Source organism: Acomys russatus, chromosome 14 (assembly GCF_903995435.1).
Source record: "Acomys russatus chromosome 14, mAcoRus1.1, whole genome shotgun sequence".
In the NCBI taxonomy this organism is placed as follows: Eukaryota; Metazoa; Chordata; class Mammalia; order Rodentia; family Muridae; genus Acomys; species Acomys russatus.
This window is the reverse complement of record NC_067150.1, coordinates 41,996,963-42,014,509: the sequence shown is the minus strand read 5'-3', so window position 1 is coordinate 42,014,509 and position 17,547 is coordinate 41,996,963. Positions and strand designations below refer to the sequence as shown.

General features: G+C 46.1%; 1 protein-coding gene and 1 pseudogene across 1 annotated transcript; both read right to left on the bottom strand.

Annotated features, from left to right (window-relative positions):
* Nucleotides 1–1,126: 1,126 nt before the first annotated feature.
* On the bottom strand, nt 1,127–12,995 carry Plet1 (placenta expressed transcript 1). Its single transcript, XM_051155727.1, has 4 exons — nt 12,746–12,995; nt 7,522–7,723; nt 5,405–5,463; nt 1,127–2,323 (listed from the first exon to the last, which is right to left on the bottom strand). The coding sequence occupies exons 1-4, from the start codon at nt 12,927–12,929 to the stop codon at nt 1,911–1,913; spliced, it is 858 nt and encodes a 285-aa protein (XP_051011684.1). The 5' UTR covers nt 12,930–12,995; the 3' UTR covers nt 1,127–1,910.
* Nucleotides 12,996–16,061: 3,066 nt separating this feature from the next.
* LOC127197890 (U6 snRNA-associated Sm-like protein LSm6) lies at nt 16,062–16,306 on the bottom strand (annotated as a pseudogene).
* Between the last annotated feature and the right edge of the window lie 1,241 nt (nt 16,307–17,547).

Sequence of the window (17,547 nt, the reverse complement as noted above, 5' to 3'; positions counted from 1 at the left end):
ACACAAAGGCATATACGGAAGCTCGGCGTGGGGCACTCACCTTTAATCCCAGCAATCCAGGAGGCAGAGGCAGGCTGATCTCTGTGAGTTCCAGGCCAGCCTGGTCTACAAAGCGAGTTCAGGACAGCCAGGGCTACACAGGCAGAGAAAGCCTGTCTCAAAATTAATTAATTAATTAATTAAAATTAAAAAAGAAAAAGAAAGAAAAAAGAGAGGGGCCTTCGCTGAGACACATTGTGATCTTACCTTCTGTTGCCTCTGTGGTTGCTGTTTCTGCCATGAAAGGCACTTTCGTTAAAGGGCAGGGCCAGCTCAGAACCTTGTGGTTATGTGGGAAAGCAAGCGTTTGGAGCAGATCTGTGTTCCTACTCTGCCTCTCCCCATCTCTGTGGCCTCTTAGTCCTTTTCTGGCCTCCTCCTTTCTCACAGGGTCTAGCTACGTAATCCCTTGAATTTACTAGGAGACCAGATTGTACCCAAATTTACCAACAGTCCTCTCCCCCTGCCTGCTGAGGGCTGGGGTTAGGGGGAGGCTGCCGTGCCCGGCGCTGTGCTTAGGGCTGGTTTCCCACGTTCTCTCACCCCTCCAGCTTATCTTTACGAATGTTGGAAAACTTTCAGGATGGCACATTTTTTGTGAGATTGGCACATGCAGCACACATGAAAGCAGCTACAGAGTCGGCACACAGAGGAGAACGCTGTCATGAGGGAGTCTTTTTTTACATTGAGCGGTGGTTTGTTTTATATCAACCTGACACAGGCCAGGGTCATCTGGGAAGAGAGCTTAAATTGAGGAGATTCCTCCATCAGATTGGCCTGATGTCTACACATCCTTGGAACATTTTCTTGATTGGTGTGGGCAGTGCCACCCCTGAGAAGGTGGTCCTGGATGGTGTGCGAAATTAATTATTAAAGGAAAACTTTATTCTTTATTGTGAAATTATCAGCTAGGAAGAAATAACCAGCTTTGACTGGAAAACAAATTGAGATAAATTAACCTTGTATCTGTCCTTGGAAACAGACATACTTCATTCATAGTTTTAAAAACATCAAGTTAGATAACACTGTGTTTTTAATCACTCATTAAGGCTTACTTTCTTTTCTTTTAAAAAAATATTTGTTTATTTATCATTATATATGCAGTATTCTTCTTGCACGTACACCCATACACCAGAAGAAGGCACCAGATCGCATTATAGATGGTTGTGAGCCACCAAAGTGGTTGCTGGGACTTGAACTCAGGCCCTTCGAAAGAGCAGACAGTGTTCTTAACCTCTGAGCCATCCCTCCATGCCCAAGGCTTACTTTCAATTTAGCACATTCATTATTCTTGTTCAATGTATCATTTATTTGACTTAGGAAAAAAAAAGTCATGTGTCCTGTCATTGGCTTTTCAGGCATAGTTTTCATATGCTTTCACTCTTCAAAACCTACTGGTCTGGGCACAATGGGAATCTGCTAGCAGCCACAGGATTATCACTCATTTCTCTTTTTTTCCTTCAGTCACATAAGTCACAGAAGTTCTTTGTAACCTGAGTAGGTTTGGCCAGAAATCTGAAGTCAGCCTGAAAGTAAAGAAGGATATTCCTTCCCCACCCTGAAACCCAGGAGGCTCATGGGAATCCTTTGGCAAGAACCACAAGTTCAGATTGACTGTCAACATGTTAACCTGAGAGTCAGAACTCCAGGTCACAAGTAGGGTGGTCTAAGCAGTTACAAAAAAACAGAATTTGTTCCCTGAAAGGTCCAGAAAAACATTTGTGTCCTTCAAATGCACCAGTGAGTGTCACAGGTCTGCGGTCAGAGGTGGTGGCGTTGCACACTGAGAACATAAAGCCTTCGTTCACATGTGTTTAAGTACTAGCCTGGAATGAGTTTGGGAGCTTGGAGATTTGCTTCCTCAGTTTCCTTCAGAAGAGGAGTTTGCTGATGAGAAAAACAAGCAGGATGTGGAGGGCACCTGTGAGGGGGCTGGCGAGAATGTTGATAGCCAGGCTTTTGGTTGGGGTCATAGGTGTGGTCTTTGCAGTAGTCTTGACTGTGGCATTGCCTGTGACCATGGGTGTGGTCTTGACAGTGGTCATGGCTGTGGCATTGGCTGTGGTCATGGCTGTGGCATTGGCTGTGGTCTTGGCTATGGTCTTGGCTGTGGTCTTGGCTATGGTCTTGGCTATGGTCTTAGCTATGGTCTTGGCTGTAGTCTTGGCTGTGGTCTCGGCTATTGTCTTGGCTGTGGTCTTGGCTGTGGTCTTGGCTATGGTCTCAGCTGTGGTCTGGCTGGTCTCAGAAATCGTAGGTGGGGTGGGGGTCAAGATTACAGGTACTAGAGGACAAACAAACAAGCAAACGAACAACGAACAATTTTACTTTTGTATAGAGGTGGCTGGCATTAGAGAAAGAGGCTAAAGGCTGGCAAGACGGTTCAGCTAGTGAAAGCACTTGTCATTGAATTCAGTCTCACACAGAGGTGAAAGACGAAAACTGATCTCTGACCTTCACAGAAAAGTTGCTTGCATACGCACACAATAATAATAAGGGTTTTAATTTTTAAAGACAGAAAAGCCAGAGACCATGAGCACACATCAGTCAACACTTCTCCAGGGCCACCTGGGGGGAGGGAGCTGTAGGCAGCTAGAAGGTTCAGATTGTTAAGCAATAAAAGTAGCTGAGCCTCTGTCCTTAAAGTCTACATGATCTTTGTTCCTTCATTTTATTTTGCTTATTTATTTAAAAAATGTATATAGATGTGTTGCATGTATGTATGTATGTATGTATGTGTGTGTGTATGTATGTATGTGTGTGTGTATGTATGTATGTGTGTGTATGTATGTATGTATGTATGTGTGTGTGTATGTATGTATGTGTGTGTATGTATGTGTGTGTATGTGTGTATGTGTGTATGTATGTGTGTGTGTATGTATGTGTGTATATGTGTGTGTATGTATGTATGTGTGTGTGTGTATGTATGTATGTATGTATGTATGTATGTATGTATGTATGTATATATGTGCACCACATACATGCAGTGCCCTCAGAGGCTAGAAGAGGGCATCGGGTTCCCTGGGACTGGAGTTACAGATAGTTGTGAGGGCCATGTGGGTGCTGGGAATTGAACCTGGGTCCTTTGGGAGGGCAACTACAAAATTCACAGATGGAATAATTATTTCCAACAGCAAATTTTAAAGTGTGTATGCCTAATCAAACTATTATATGACACTCTTAACACACCACACACACACACACACACACACACACACACACACTCATATATTCACTCACTCATTTTCTTCCCCTTTAATACTTGGTTACAAGAGGAAGAAGGAAATTGTTACTGGCCCAGGCTTCCTTCTGCCTGCCTTGGAAGAAACCCCCGTGGTGGAGACACTATCTGCTCTCTCCAGCATCTCTCCAGGACAAGTGTTTCTCTGGCATTCCATGCAGTTAGAGAGCAGATTATAGCCATGCTTTCCTCTTCCTTTTATTCTTTTGTTTTGTTTGAGACAAGAGTCTTTCTCTGTGTAGCCCATGCTGGCCTTCAAATTGGGATCTTCTGGCCTTGGCCTCCTAATTGCTGGGAACATAGGTGCACATAGGCCTGTTCCCTGATTCTCCCTTCCACGCCCCCCTACCCCCCATCCCCTCACCCCACGCCAGAGTTGGGGACCGAACCCAGGGCCTTGTTCTTGCTAGGCAAGCGCTCTACCACTGAGCTAAATTCCCAAACCCATGTTCCCTGATTTTTAAACTGATTAGAGAGAAACATTTCCCTACTATTAGCAGCATTTCTGCAAGTGTTTTTCTCAAAATTGTCCTTGAGGAAGAAAATAACCTCACAGAGGGGAAAACCATATTGGGAACAGTTCAGAGTGTCTCGTAATAGTTTGATTAGGCATACATACTTTAAAATTTGCTGTTGGAAATAAATATGTGAATTTTGTTGTAAATGACTTGCAGAAAACTCACAGCATGCTGCCTGTCTTTCAGCACACCAGGAAGCCTGTTCTCTCTCTCTCTCTCTCTCTCTCTCTCTCTCTCTCTCTCTCTCTCTCTCTCTCTCCTCTTCATACTGAAGATTTGAATTCATGGCCTCACAATGCTCTTGGCTAAATCTTACAATAAAACTGGCCTTAAAACGATCGTTTTAGTTTTGACGTAAGTCTAAGGAAAGTAGAAGCATGGATAAGACGTAGAATCGGAGCCCTCGCTCTGCTACAGCCTTTCTCCATGTTCTTAGGCAAGTTCACTACCCCTTCTGAACTTCAGTTTTGAATGCTTTGGCATCTTACAAGGAGATAAGAAGAAAGAGAGTAGAGAGAAGGAGCTGGGCAAAGTGTGAGCCCGGGCCAGTACCCTCCGGACAGCTGGTGGCAAAGTGTGAGCCCGAGCCAGTACCCTCCGGACAGCTGGTGGCAAAAGTGTGAGCCTGGGCTGGTACCCTTTGGACAACTGGTGGTGGTGCCCATGGCAGAGGCTGTTAGGAACTCATGAAAGCGCTTTGGGGCTGGCTTAGTCAGGAAAACTCTTTTGCACAAGCATGAGGACCTGAGTCTGTTCTGTTCTGCCTAAACCCACACAAACATTCTAGGTGTGATGGCACAGGCTTGTAATCATAGCACCAGGAAAGCCAAGAATAGAGATCCCTGAAATCACTGAGTCTCAGGCCAATGAGAAACCCCGTCTCATAAAATGAGGTGAGATTGACCACACATGCACACATACACACATGCACACACACACACACACACACCGCACACACACACACAGACACATACACACACAGAGACAGACAGACAGACAGACAGACACAGAGACAGAGAGAGACAGACACACACACACACACACACACACACACACACACACACAGAGAGGGGGGGGGGTCAGGATGCAGCTTAGGGATAATGTACTCTCTTAGCTTGTGCCAAGGCACTAGATTCAATCTACCTTCCAAAAATAGAAAGTGCTAACAAGGATGACATTATTGATATTTCTGTGATACCAACTCTTTTTGTATAGCTAGTGACACCCACCCCCCCAAGAAATTCCCTTAAGATTCATTGGTTAAAATTGACCGTGTGAAGGCCTTGTGTGAGTGGGGTTTCAGGTTGTGTGTGGAAACAGAGTAGTGCTGCTTTCTCATGCTGATGCCTGTGTAGCACTGAACAGACACAGCCCCTGGGGAAGCAGGGGTTTGGAGCTGCACGTGACCGCAGGGATTTCTGAAAAGTTGCACAAATCGTTGAGAGGGCTTTTGTCTTCCACACAGCATAAAACAGGAGGATGGGGGAAGTCTCACACAGGTTCCAGGAGGGTGGGGGAACTCAATCAACCAATAGCTGGGTAAAATCACTTTCCAGACTGCCTGAGTTTACTGCCAGATATACAAAGATTTCACAACAGAACTTACTTGACTGATTCAGTCTCACAGATGCCATTGCAGCTGTGCGGTTGACGACGATGAAGACTCTAGGGAACAAATCGGTGAGAGAAATGGTGAGGATCTTGTCCGTGCAGCTTACAGGCTCCATCTTTGCTTTTCTGCATCACCCCATCCTGTCAATCTCCTTTGAGCATATTTTTTATATGGCACAATAAGCAGACCATTAAACACTGACTTGTTTGTATTGACTTGACTGAACTCCTCCAGGGTCTTAACTCCAAACAGGCCTCCCACCCCCACCAGCTTCATCATTAGGAACTCCCACAGTGCTGGCTCTTGTTCAGGTGGGTGTCTCTGTCTGTAATAACTTTCCTGGACACATCTGTTCAGAAACTCAATGGTCTCCCTTATTGTTAACCTGGACAGATCTCGCACCTTTTTGTTACACTGAATTGCAGTGAGCTTCTCTACCCACTACAGGGTTGGCTCCTGGAGGGCGGGTACTGTTGCGAATTATGCTTATCGTATTATTGGAGGTGTTTATTGTTCATTCGGTTATCCTCAGAGATGCTTCTGATGTTATTAAACCAATGGGTCCATTGGAATATTAGCCCCTTTGTCTATACATCCAGTGAGTCACTAATGAAAGGACACAGTCTATATGCACACGGACACACTGTGCCTGATGTGAGCAGACAGCAGTGAACCTAACTGTCATGGCTTTCATGCCCGTGGCATTTATAGCGTCTCCAGAGACACATTTTGGTGACTAGCCAGATAACTAGTCAAGGAGTCAGTTACGGTTGTGGGATGTGCAATGAGGTAGAGTCTGGGGGGACGTGTGAGCCTGGAGTTTGCACTTTGTGGAAAGCTGGTGGAAACTCATGGTGGAGACAGTGGCTGAGGCTGCTAGGAGCTCATTAAAGGGGCTGTGGAGATCACACTTACAGTTGTGATGTGTGTGACGGAGTAGAGGAAGGCTGGGGAGTGCGTAACAGTTCTGAATCTACATGCTCAGGGAGAGCCGAGGAAGCATTTCACCCAGTGCTCCTCAAACTCACTGTAAAGCCCATGGGCGGAGACCTTTGACATCCTTTTGTACCCTATTTAGCTTAGTGTCCCCCCGGTCCGGTTTCTTGTGTCCCCTCTCCTTGGGTCAGCCTTGCTGATCAAGGCCGTGAGTGTATGCACGAACAAACAGAAAGACTACTGTCTCATAGTGTACAAGTGAGGATGCAGCCCGCACTGTCAGCGAGATTTTGTTATTTCTCCTGTAGGCTGTCTCTGCTTTGTCACCGCTGACTGTACCTGCTGGTGCACGGTGTGGTCAGGGTCCTTACTCTAAGTAGATCTGGCTGGTTTCTAAGCAACTGTTGCTGTGGTAGGGTTGCTAATAGTAGCTCCCTTTGGATTCTGCTTTCATTCATCCCTCTATGGGCATAAGCGTTCCTCCTCCAAAAGTGATGAGGCCTGGCTAGGTCCAGAGTGTGGCAAGAGAGGGAGGAATAGGTTTGACAGCATCACCAGCTTCCAGATAGACAAGGATGCTGACAGTGGACACAGCCTACTCGTCAGGGTTGCCCCTTCAGGAGCATAAGTTCTTCACAACAATTGGTTTCTAAAGTCAATGCCAGGTCCTCCAAGTGAGAGACATTTGTGAAAGTATATTGCTAGCCTCTAGGTGACCTTTTCTTAGAACCTCAGGGCATCTGTTTTTTTAGGACAGGAAGACACTAGTGTCATTACTCAGCTGTCTCATAGCTACCCATTTCCCAAGTGAGTGTATGTTTTACAAATGATTATCCACTAGATTTACATATTATACACACACACACACACACACACACACACACACACGTATGAAAGTAGAAGGGGGAATAACTGAAGGAGACGGGGAACAAGAAAAAGTGGGGGTGACTAGGAGCAAAGAAAAAAAGAATTCTCCAGTTTGAATACAGAGAACTAGAAAGAGAAACAGTGTACAGTCTTCCTGATTATGCAGAGCACTGTGCACTGGGGTGTGTGTGTGTGTGTGTGTGTGAGTGTGTGTGTGCATGAAAGGCACCACAAAGGAAGCCGAGGTAGACAAGAAGTGCTTTTCCACTCGCACCCGCAGTCTAGCCCAAAGTGAAATGAGATCTTACTGCAGGTTGATTTTAGTCACGTCCTCGGAATTGGGAAGTTGCAACATCGCCTCGAAGTCTGTGCTGCTTGAGGGTGTCAAGCGATAGACACTGGTGTCATTGCATTTCTCGAACTTTCCAGTCCAGATGCCCACTGAGTCGTTGCTCTGGTTCACTGCCTTCAGGATGACGGCGCTGACTGACTCGTTCACAGGGACCTTCACTAGAAGGGGAGCGTGAGAAGCTATTAGCTGAGCTGAGTGAGACCAGAATGAGGTATGAGCAGAGCGTGAGCAAAGTGCCATGTTTCTGCTAAACAAAGCAAAACACTTGAAGAAGGCCTGGAAGACAGTATGAAGATACTAACTGGGAGCCCAGTGTAGCACATGCCTGGAATTCCAGCACTTGGAGGTGGGGGACGGAGGACCATGACTTCAGTGTCCTCCTCAGCTACAAAGAAGCTTAAAGCCGGCCTGGGCTACGACAAATTTAATATTCCTCTTCATGCCTTCCCGCCCCCCCCCCCCCAAGTACACTACAGTGAAAGGTGGATATGAGTCTGACCATCCTCTGGTCCTGGTTTTTCTACACGGGGACAGATCCTAAGAGTGAGTGGCTTAACCTCTCCTCAAAGGTAGGGACCCCTCAAAGAGTTAGGAGGTCTCCTAGGAAGTACTCCAGGTATACAGGGAGTATTGTTGCTAAGTAAAAGCAAAGCCCTGCTCCTGACCCAGAATTACTGATCCTCTTGGCCTCTTGGGTTTGGAAGGTGAGGATGGTGATGAGGTGTGAGCTACAGAGTCCTAACCCAGAGACCAAATTACCAACTTGGGGCATTCTGTCTTCCCATGTGACCCAGCCTGCCTGCATTTACAGGGGACTTTGCTGACATTTTGTTAATTTTAATATGAGGATATTTCACTCTCTGTTGTTTTATTTTTCTTCTTTCCCTTAGAAGAACCTGCATGAGTAAATTCCTCAATATTGGGGCACCTCAGATCTCTGAAACTCCTTCTAAGACTTGTTCACATGGCAAAGCGAGTGCATCATGCACCGTAACAGTCAGACTGTCTGGGTCTGTCTCCTGGCTGTACTACTCAGGAGTGGACAGGGCTCTTCCAGCTCTGGCTTCTTGCTCAGTGACCACGGTGTGTTTTGAAATAGGATCTTATCCTAAGCTGAGGGTGACCTTGAACCCCTGGTTCTCCCGATTCTCTGTCTTATGTGCAGACATTCCACATGTGTAGCACATTCCTGGTTTATGAAATGCAGAAAACTGAACCCAGAACTTGGTATGTGCTGGGCAAGCACTCTGGCTAATTAAGCTACATCCCTGGCTGTTAGGTCCTGCTGCAGGGCGTGGCTGGCATGGCCTGCCTTCTACCTAGGGGCGGGGCTTCCCTTCTCCCAGAGACTCACTATATAAACCAGACATTTTGGTTCCAGCCCCGCCCCTTTTCCCTAACCTCCGTACTCCCTCTTCCCTGCCCCCTCCACCCGACCCCCAGCATGCGCTCCCCCTTCCTTTTCCCCTCCCATTCTGCTTCCAATAAGCCTGCATTTATATATTGTAGCTTCACTGCCAGTTAGCTCATCCTCTTTACTCAATCACTGACCTCTAACCATTTTTTTTTTTTTGAAGTTCCCACTTTGTGCTGGCCATAACTCCGGGTCTGGAGAATGACATTACCCCTCATCGTCTGGGTTGATGCTAACTATCAGTAAAGACTCCTGATTGGATTAAAAGAGAAAATGCTAACATGTGGATCATATCGAAAAAATTGTGATTGCAATTACTAATTGAAGCACATTGCATTTCCTTGCCCCAGTTTGCTTTGCTAAGAAGCTGACCCAAGTCCCATATGTCCTGACTCACTCAGAGGAGCTGACTTTTGCCCTACATTTTTGCATCACCGTGTGCCGGAAGGTGATGCACAATGGTGAGTCTTTTAGATAGCCGGTCAGCCATCCCCTCAGCTCTCCAATGGTGTTTTCCTGATTGGTCCTTTTCTGCTTTCCCCCTTTCACTGTGGGCTTAGCTGTCCTTCTTTCCTAAACACTTGCATTCTCTGGATCGGTGGCCTCAGTTTCCCTCAGGATGCCTTGCAACATGCCGTGGTCAGACCAGACTTCCTCATATAACCTGTCAAGTGGGCTGTGTGCCTGCCCATCGAGAGAATATAAACATTTCTGCTTTCATACTCCCGTCTCTTCCCCATCAAAGATCAGAGCCAGCACATATCTCAGGACTCCAGGAACCCAGCCTCCCTCTGTCTGCATCTGCCTTCTACTTTCAGGTCAGCAGCTGTTTCCCACCTCCCCCACTCCCAGCTGTTCTGCCAATGCAGCTGGTCGTATCTTTCCCACACCTGCGCCCGGTGTTTGTTCATGTCTGGGTGCCTGTTTGGAGCTCTCCTCCTTTGCTTTCATTCATCCCACCCCCACTTTCACACCCAGATCTTGCTCACATCTATTCCCCCTCATAGCTGAAAAATCTCACACCCTTTCTATAGAATTGAATACTTAATTATATTTTAGAGCTTCGTCGGCCAGCATCTGGGTAGTCCAGTGTTGGTCACTAAGCAACTACTTTTGATTGATTCTAAAGCCGGGCCTGGGGCTGGGGTGGAGTGTAGCTTAGTAGTAGAGCACTTATCTATAATGTTCAAAGCCTGGAGTTCTGTCTCTAGCTCTAAAAAACAAAAAACAAAAAACAAAAAACAAAAAACAAAAAACAAAAAAAAACCCCAAAAAACCAAAAACAAAAACAAAAACAAAAAAACCCTCAAAAACCTTTATCCAGTGGAGTTCAATGTCCTTGAAGCTGGAAAGTTCAGGAAGTAGAAAATTACATCCTTCATGTCCATAGAAGTGACCAACAAACAGGGCAGAGGCTGACCGAGCAGTGTCTCAGTGTAAATAAATATTAAAGGCTTCTTTCATTAACAGGTCTGGAAGGTGCTCTGAGACACTGGCTAAGCTGCAGCTGCCTCTCAGGTCTGCCAAGCCATTTATACATTGCTTACCAGTGTTGACACAAGGCTGAAATGGAAAAGGATTTCAAACCAAAGCAAGGAATGGTGGCTGACGCAGGGTCTCCAGGAGGCCTGAGTCCCCGCCACCACGCCAACACGCCAAGGCGCGCTCTACAAAGGTATTTGTAAGGCCTTCTTTGTAACTGTAGGTGTGGCATTCGGCCCTTCTCACCCTCATGGACATTTGGCCCTCAATTTACAGTATGAGTCAGATTTACCTCAAATGCGTTTTGGTTTGAAATGGAATCTGATAAGGAGGAAAGTGCAGGCAGGGAAGCTGACTTCTCTTTCCCCGAGGCTGCTGGAACTGCTGTGGTTGCCCTCCCCCTCCTCCCTGTCCTCGTAGTCTGTGTTTCCTGCTTCCTGCCTCCCTCCCTTCAGAAAGGCTCCCAGGTCTTCATCTTATCTTGCCCCACTTTGCATCTCTTTCTTTCAGCAGACCCTTCGTCGTTGTCGGTCTGTCTCCTGCCATCTTTCATCAGAGGCCTGGACTCGCTCTTGCAGTAATGGATTCACACACATACTCACCTGGTGTTCATCTTGAATTACCGACTTATCTTCCCTGCTCTGGCATGAAAAGCCCCACTTCTCCAGGGAGTGGGCCCCCTAGGTCTGTTACAGCAGGAGCGCTTGCTTAGTGACAGCCCCCAGGAAACAGTAGAGAGACAAGCAGGGTGGGTGTGGGAAGGCATGGCGTGGTGATTCACCTGTGAGGCTGCGGCTCTGCGGACTACTGCTGTTACCATGGTGATCTCTGCAAAGTTTTGCTTAGACTTTTAAGAGGGGAAGGGTGACAGAGGAGGCAAGAAGGCAGTGCTGAGGCTCAAATGTTAGTTTGGTTACATCCTAGTGACCTCAGGTAAATTTTTGGCTTCTATACGCTGCCTTTCTCCTCTGTAACATGGAGGTCAATATTAGTATTTTTCCCCTGGAGCAAAGCCCAGCACATAGCAAGCTGTGTTAGCATTATAATGTGGATTGACACCTAGTCCCACTGTTTCGCAGCTCTGTGACTGGAGCAAGTCACTCAGGGTCTGTGTCTGGCTTCTCATCTACCAAATGGGGATAGCAACAGGTCTGCCTCCGGGGTCGGGATGAGGACTAAATGTTCTCCTCTGTGAGACGCCAAAGAAAATGTTGCTACTGTAATTAAACTAGGTGTGTGTGTGTGTGTGTGTGTGTGTGTGTGTGTGTGTGTGTGTATGGTAGGGGGCAACTGAGAGGGCTCAGTGGGTAAAGGCACTTGCTTTCAAAACCTGGTGACCTGAGTTCAAGCCCCAGAACCCACAGGATAGTGGAAGGAGAGAAACACCTCCACAAAGTTGTCTTCTGACTCCACACGAATACACACATATACAAAAGAATGCACATTATAAAAAAATTAAAAAATCAATTGAAGATTAAAAAAAGAATAAAGCTATATAGAAAGCATATTCCTTGACTAATTAGAAAGCATTCCCTCACCCCACCCCCACCCCTCAAACAGGGTTTCTCTGTGTAGCCCTGGCTGTCCTGGACTCCTTTGGTAGACCAGGCTGGTCTCGAACTCACAGAGATATGCCTGCCCCTGCCTCTCTGAGTGCTGGGACTACAGGCGTGCATCACCACGTCCAGCTAGAAAGCATATTCTTTAACTTGTAGGTTTGTTGAATCCCAAAAGGGAAAGTTATAAAATGCTTTTCAGAAACTTGTAAGAGAAACATTAGATTAGGGTTGAACAACTGAGGTTCCCAGAGCCTCTGCCACTTCCCGGCGGTGGGTCCCCAGCAAGTCGGTTAGCACCTCTGGGCTCCAGGCTTCTCTACAGATGTTTTCCTCTAGCTCACATGGCTTTCCCCATACACTAAACGCAAATCGTCCTTCCTGGTGTCCTGTGGGGCACAGTCATTTTGTCAAGTGGATGCGAAAAGACTGTAGACTGCAAAATAACACAGTGCCCATTTAATGCAGCCCATATCTGCCCAGGTGTGCTCTGGCTGGCGCTTATTAATTTGAACACTTGGGTTTTATAGCACCCGTGACTCAGGATACAGAAATTGTCCTTCTAATCCGCTCTTTCACATAGTAATCACCGCTCCTCATTTCCCATCTTTTACACACACACACACACACACACTGAGAGCAGCGAAGGAGGCCTCTGTCCTGAGAGTCTGGTTAACCGGTCGGTCCTCAGAGAACAAAGGACGGCAGAATGAATGGCTTTGCCTCACCTGTATAGACTGTGTTCCCACCAGAGACGTTAGCCTTAGTGCTGATTTCCAAGTTGTCGGAGGCGGAGGCTTTATCAACGATCACACAGGAGTCATTATTACTTGCAGAGAAGGCAGGAGAAAAGTACAGAGCCAGGCACAGGAACAGCCCCAGGTGTGGGAGTAAGGAACGGAGCACAACCATGGTCCTGTCTGTTTGGGTTGCTGGGCCAGGGAGCAGTAAGACTGACTGACTTAGGAGTGCAGACTCTCCTGTTTATATGCTCGGGGGCTGGGGCTTCTGGGTGAGGTCATGCATGCAAATTTCCTTCTCTCCCTCCCTCCCTCCCTCCCTCTCTCCCTCCTGAAAATACTGCCTTCTGGAATTTGGCCCAAGACATCACCTGAATGAATCACCAACCTCCACTTTTGTGTCACCAATACAACTTTACCAATTCCAGTTTTGCTCAAGAACACTGGCAAATTATTTCACATGTCCCTCAGCTCAGCGCCTGATAATCTGAAGAAGTGGAAAAGGCTGGCGAGAAGTGGTAGATGCCAGAAAGTGGAAGTACTTACACGTAGGTGGTCTGTTTGGAAGCCCTGCTTTTTCTCTGCGGAAACTCGGGCATGGGTGTCCTCGTTATCTCCTCCAATTTCCACACCACCTCAAGACTAGCCTAGAGCTGGAATGGCTGGGTATTTATTTACTTACGTTTAAATTACATTTGTTGACTTTGTGTGGCGGCTGAGGAGATAGGAGATAGTGTGTCGGGGGAGGTCAGAGAACAACTTTCAGGAGTCATGTCTTTCCTTTCATTATATGGGCCATTATAATCGAACTCAGGCTGTTAGGTTTAGTGGCAGATGTTTTTCGTCACAAAGGCTACTCCTGCCGGCCCTACTCATTTATTTATTTATTTAAGATAGAGGGTCTTATGCATTCTAGGCTTGCCTTGAGTCCTCTGTACATGAGGATGGCCTTGGATATCTTAAAAATATATATTTATTTGTTTTATTTATTTTTTGAGAGAGGTTCTCACTATGTAGCTTTGGCTGGCCTGAAACTTGCCATGTAGCCCACACTGCCCTCTAACTCTCAGAGATCTATCTGCCTCTGCCTCCTGAGTGCTAGGATTAAAGGAGTGTACGACCATACCCAAGATTTATTTTATTTTTAATTCCATATTTATGTGTGTGTGCACGCTTGTGTGTGCATGCATGTGTATTTGGACAGAGAGAGAGAGAGAGAGAGAGAGAGAGAGAGAGAGAGATGGAGGAGAGGGGGTGCAGTTGCCCTGGAAGGCCAGAGGTGTCAGATCTCCTGGAACTGGAGTTATAGGCAGTTGTGACATGGGTTCTGAGCACGGACCTCCTGTCTTTTGTTGTAAGGGCAGCGTGAACTCTTAACTACTGAGTCATCGCTGCAGCCTAGGACTTTGTATTTCTGTTCTTCCTGCTTCAGCATCCCAAGTTTGGAGATTATTGGGGTGCACCATCACACCCAGTTGATAAGGTACTAGGGTGGGATCCAGGACTTCTTGAAAGAATTGAGACACATACTCAACACCTGTACTTTTATTTGTTTATTTGGAAGGAAACACTTAGGTCCACATTGTTCCTGAAACTTCCCTTCATAGAGCCAGAGCACAGGAAAACTATTTTTAAGTTAGAAAATAACTCTTCATATCCCCACTACTCCTAACATTTTATAATTTACTCACCGAAGGAGATGAAGGAGAAGAAGTAGGTTAGTTTGTGGGTAGAAAAGAAATAAAAATACTATTGAAACAAGGCAACAATTTAAAAATTTTTAGTTAATTAATGTGTGTGTGTGTGTGTGTGTGTGTGTGTGTGTGCACGCGCGCGCATGCGTGCACACACGTAGATCAGAGAAGAACTTGTGGAAATTAGTTCTTTCCTTCCTCCACAGGGTTCTCGGACTTGAACTCAGGTCATCAAGCCTGGTGGCAAGTACCCTTTACCTGCAGAAGCATTTGTAGGTCTTGAGTCACAGTTATACTCTTAACTGTCCCTTTAAGAGAAACATGAGGTCTTGGCTTGAGGACCTCTGAAAAAAAGCTGCTCAACATTAGCAGTGAGAATATCAGCAATAAGTTTGAGACCTGCTTTTCAGAAACCTTTAGAAATTAATCAAAGGTTTTCTTTTAAAAATTAATTAATTAATTAATTAATTCACTTTACATCCTGATTATAGGCCTCTCCCTCCTCTCCACCTGGTCCCACATGCCCTCCCTCTTCCCCCATCCCCCCTCTTCTACTCTTCAGAAAAGGGGAACCCCCCCCACAACTCATCCCAACACATCAAGTTACATTGGGGGAAGTGATCGAAAGCAAGCAACAGAGTCCATGTCGGACACAGCCCCTGCTCTCCTTACTAAGGGACCCACATGAAGACTGAGCTGCCCGTCAGCTACATCTATGTAGAGGACCTAGGTCCAGTCCATGTATGGTCCTTGGTTGGAGCTTTAGTTTCTGCACCTCCTCCCCTGCCCCTGGGGAAGAACTCTGGTTAGTTGGCTCTGTTGGTCTTTTTGTGGGATAATCTGGAAGTGTATTTAAGTAAACAGAGTAGTTGGATGTCATTGTAAAAAGTGACTGCAGTGGCATATTATCTTGTGCGGACCCACTCTCTTACTTCATCTCCATGGCGGCCACAGAAATAGACAAAGCTACTGTGGCAGTGTGGAGACCAGAAAACTAGCAACTGATGGAAGAATCAGGGTATGGGTCTTCCAAAATAATCGCATCTCTGGCGAATTGTCTGTGTGACAATTCTGGCATCTGCCTGTAAAGTTACGTCCTTGGAACTTACAATTATTGTGACTAGATTCAGAACTTTCTCTATGAACAACCTTATTAATAGGGTGTTGGTCAAAGTGGGGATTTTTTTTTTTTTTTGAACCTTAGGTAAAATAATCCTGGAGACACTATTTTTTTTTTTTTTTTTAATTTTAGCGTTCTGTAAAGACAGAAGTAAAGGAGGAGAATGTGAAAAGTTTAAGATTCAATCTGTAACGTACTCCAATATCAATTAAAACAAAAACAAAACCAAAACCAAACCCACCAACCACTGTGAAAATAGGTCAGATAAGTCATGAGAGAATGAAAAACCACTTCATAATAAAATATATCGTCCAGCACTCATGGAAGCAGAGGCAGGTGGATGTCTGTGAGTTCCAGGCCAGGCTGGTCTACAGAGGGAGTCTAGGACAGCCAAGGCTACACAGAGAAACCCTTTCTCAACAAACAAACAAACAAACAAACAAACAAAACAAAACAAAATCCAACTTTGAATAGAACTGCTTGCTGTTCTTCACCTCCTTCTCTGCTGTGCACTTATGTACAGCACGTTGTTTCCTCGGATGGACGCATCCTTTACCTACCCTTCAGACACCCGTGTACATCCTCTTCCGTCTGCTCCAGTGCTATATTCATGTAGCCATCAGGGCAGGCCAGGACCCTACCTCGATAATCCACACCAGAATTTAATTTCACCACAACTGGTCGCCAGATGGTCTGCTTCAAGAAGTCACTGGGAGTTTGCTTCCGCAGACTCATTTTTAATAATCTTGGGAGGCAGGAAACCTGAGTTCTAATCTCCTCTGCTACTTAAATGGCTGTACGCCTTTGGGTAACTCCTCACCATTTCACCTGTCACGGCCCCAGGCTGGTCTTGCAGCTGGATCCTGAGCCCTCAAAGGCAGGCCCTCCGCTGACGCAGCAGCGCAGTTGGCGAAAACCGAAACCTCACGTGGGGATTTTTGAATACTGTCTCGAGGCAGTGATTCCTTTTGGGACCAAGGGATTGAATTTAAAAAAAAAAAAAAAGGAAAAGATATACGTAGAGAGTATTGAACGCTCCAACAAATTCCCGGATAGCTAGGCTGCGTGCACACACGGCTCTACGTGTGCCTAGGAAGGGGCCAGGGAAACTTCTTTCACCTTTGACACACGTGAGGCTTTCACAAACAGGAAGAAAAGGCTAAGGTAGAGCCATAAAACTGCGCAGCTGGCCACAGAAGACATGCCCCATATGCAGAGAGTGGGAGAGAGCTAGCTCCGCGCTAGCCTGGGAGTAATCTTGTTTAAAACATTGAAGGGAATTTCTGTTGGTTCACTAGCTGACCAGTAAGCTAACTAAATGGAGCCTCTCACCGCCATGCATGCTAAAGAATCCGGGCACCATAGACTCAATTCAAGAAGCTCAGAAACAAAACAGCAGCAGCCGCAGCAGCAGCCTACTACAGCGGCAGGGAGGGGAAGGGAGTCATGCACTTAAGAGTTGACACAGCATAGTTTTGAATGTTCACTCTTGAGCGCAGAGTTACCAGATGGGGCCTGGGAGTGTCGCTCAGCGGTAGAGCGCATGCGTAACATACCCAAGGCCTTGGGTCTGATTCTTGGCCCTGGGGGGAGAAATGAAGAAAACTACAATACACATAAACATAAAAACCAAACTATGGTCCATTAAGAAGGGGAAAAAATACCCGTAAGCAGAAAGCGTACTTGAAGAAATCCAGTTGTTGAATTTAGTAGATAAAATATTAATATATTTAAAGAATTAGGAATTATGTCTAAAGAGTTGAAGGGACATAAGACCGTGTCTGACCAAATATAGAGTAACAATAAAGAGACAGAGCTGTTTTTTCTTTTCTTTTTTTTTTTTTTTTTTTTTTTTTTAAGGCAAGGTTTCTCTAATAACCCTGGCTGTCCTGTAACTCTCTTTGTAGAGCAGACTGGCCTTGAACTCACAGAGATTTGTGAGACCTTCCTCTGCCTCCCGAGTGCTGGGATTAAAG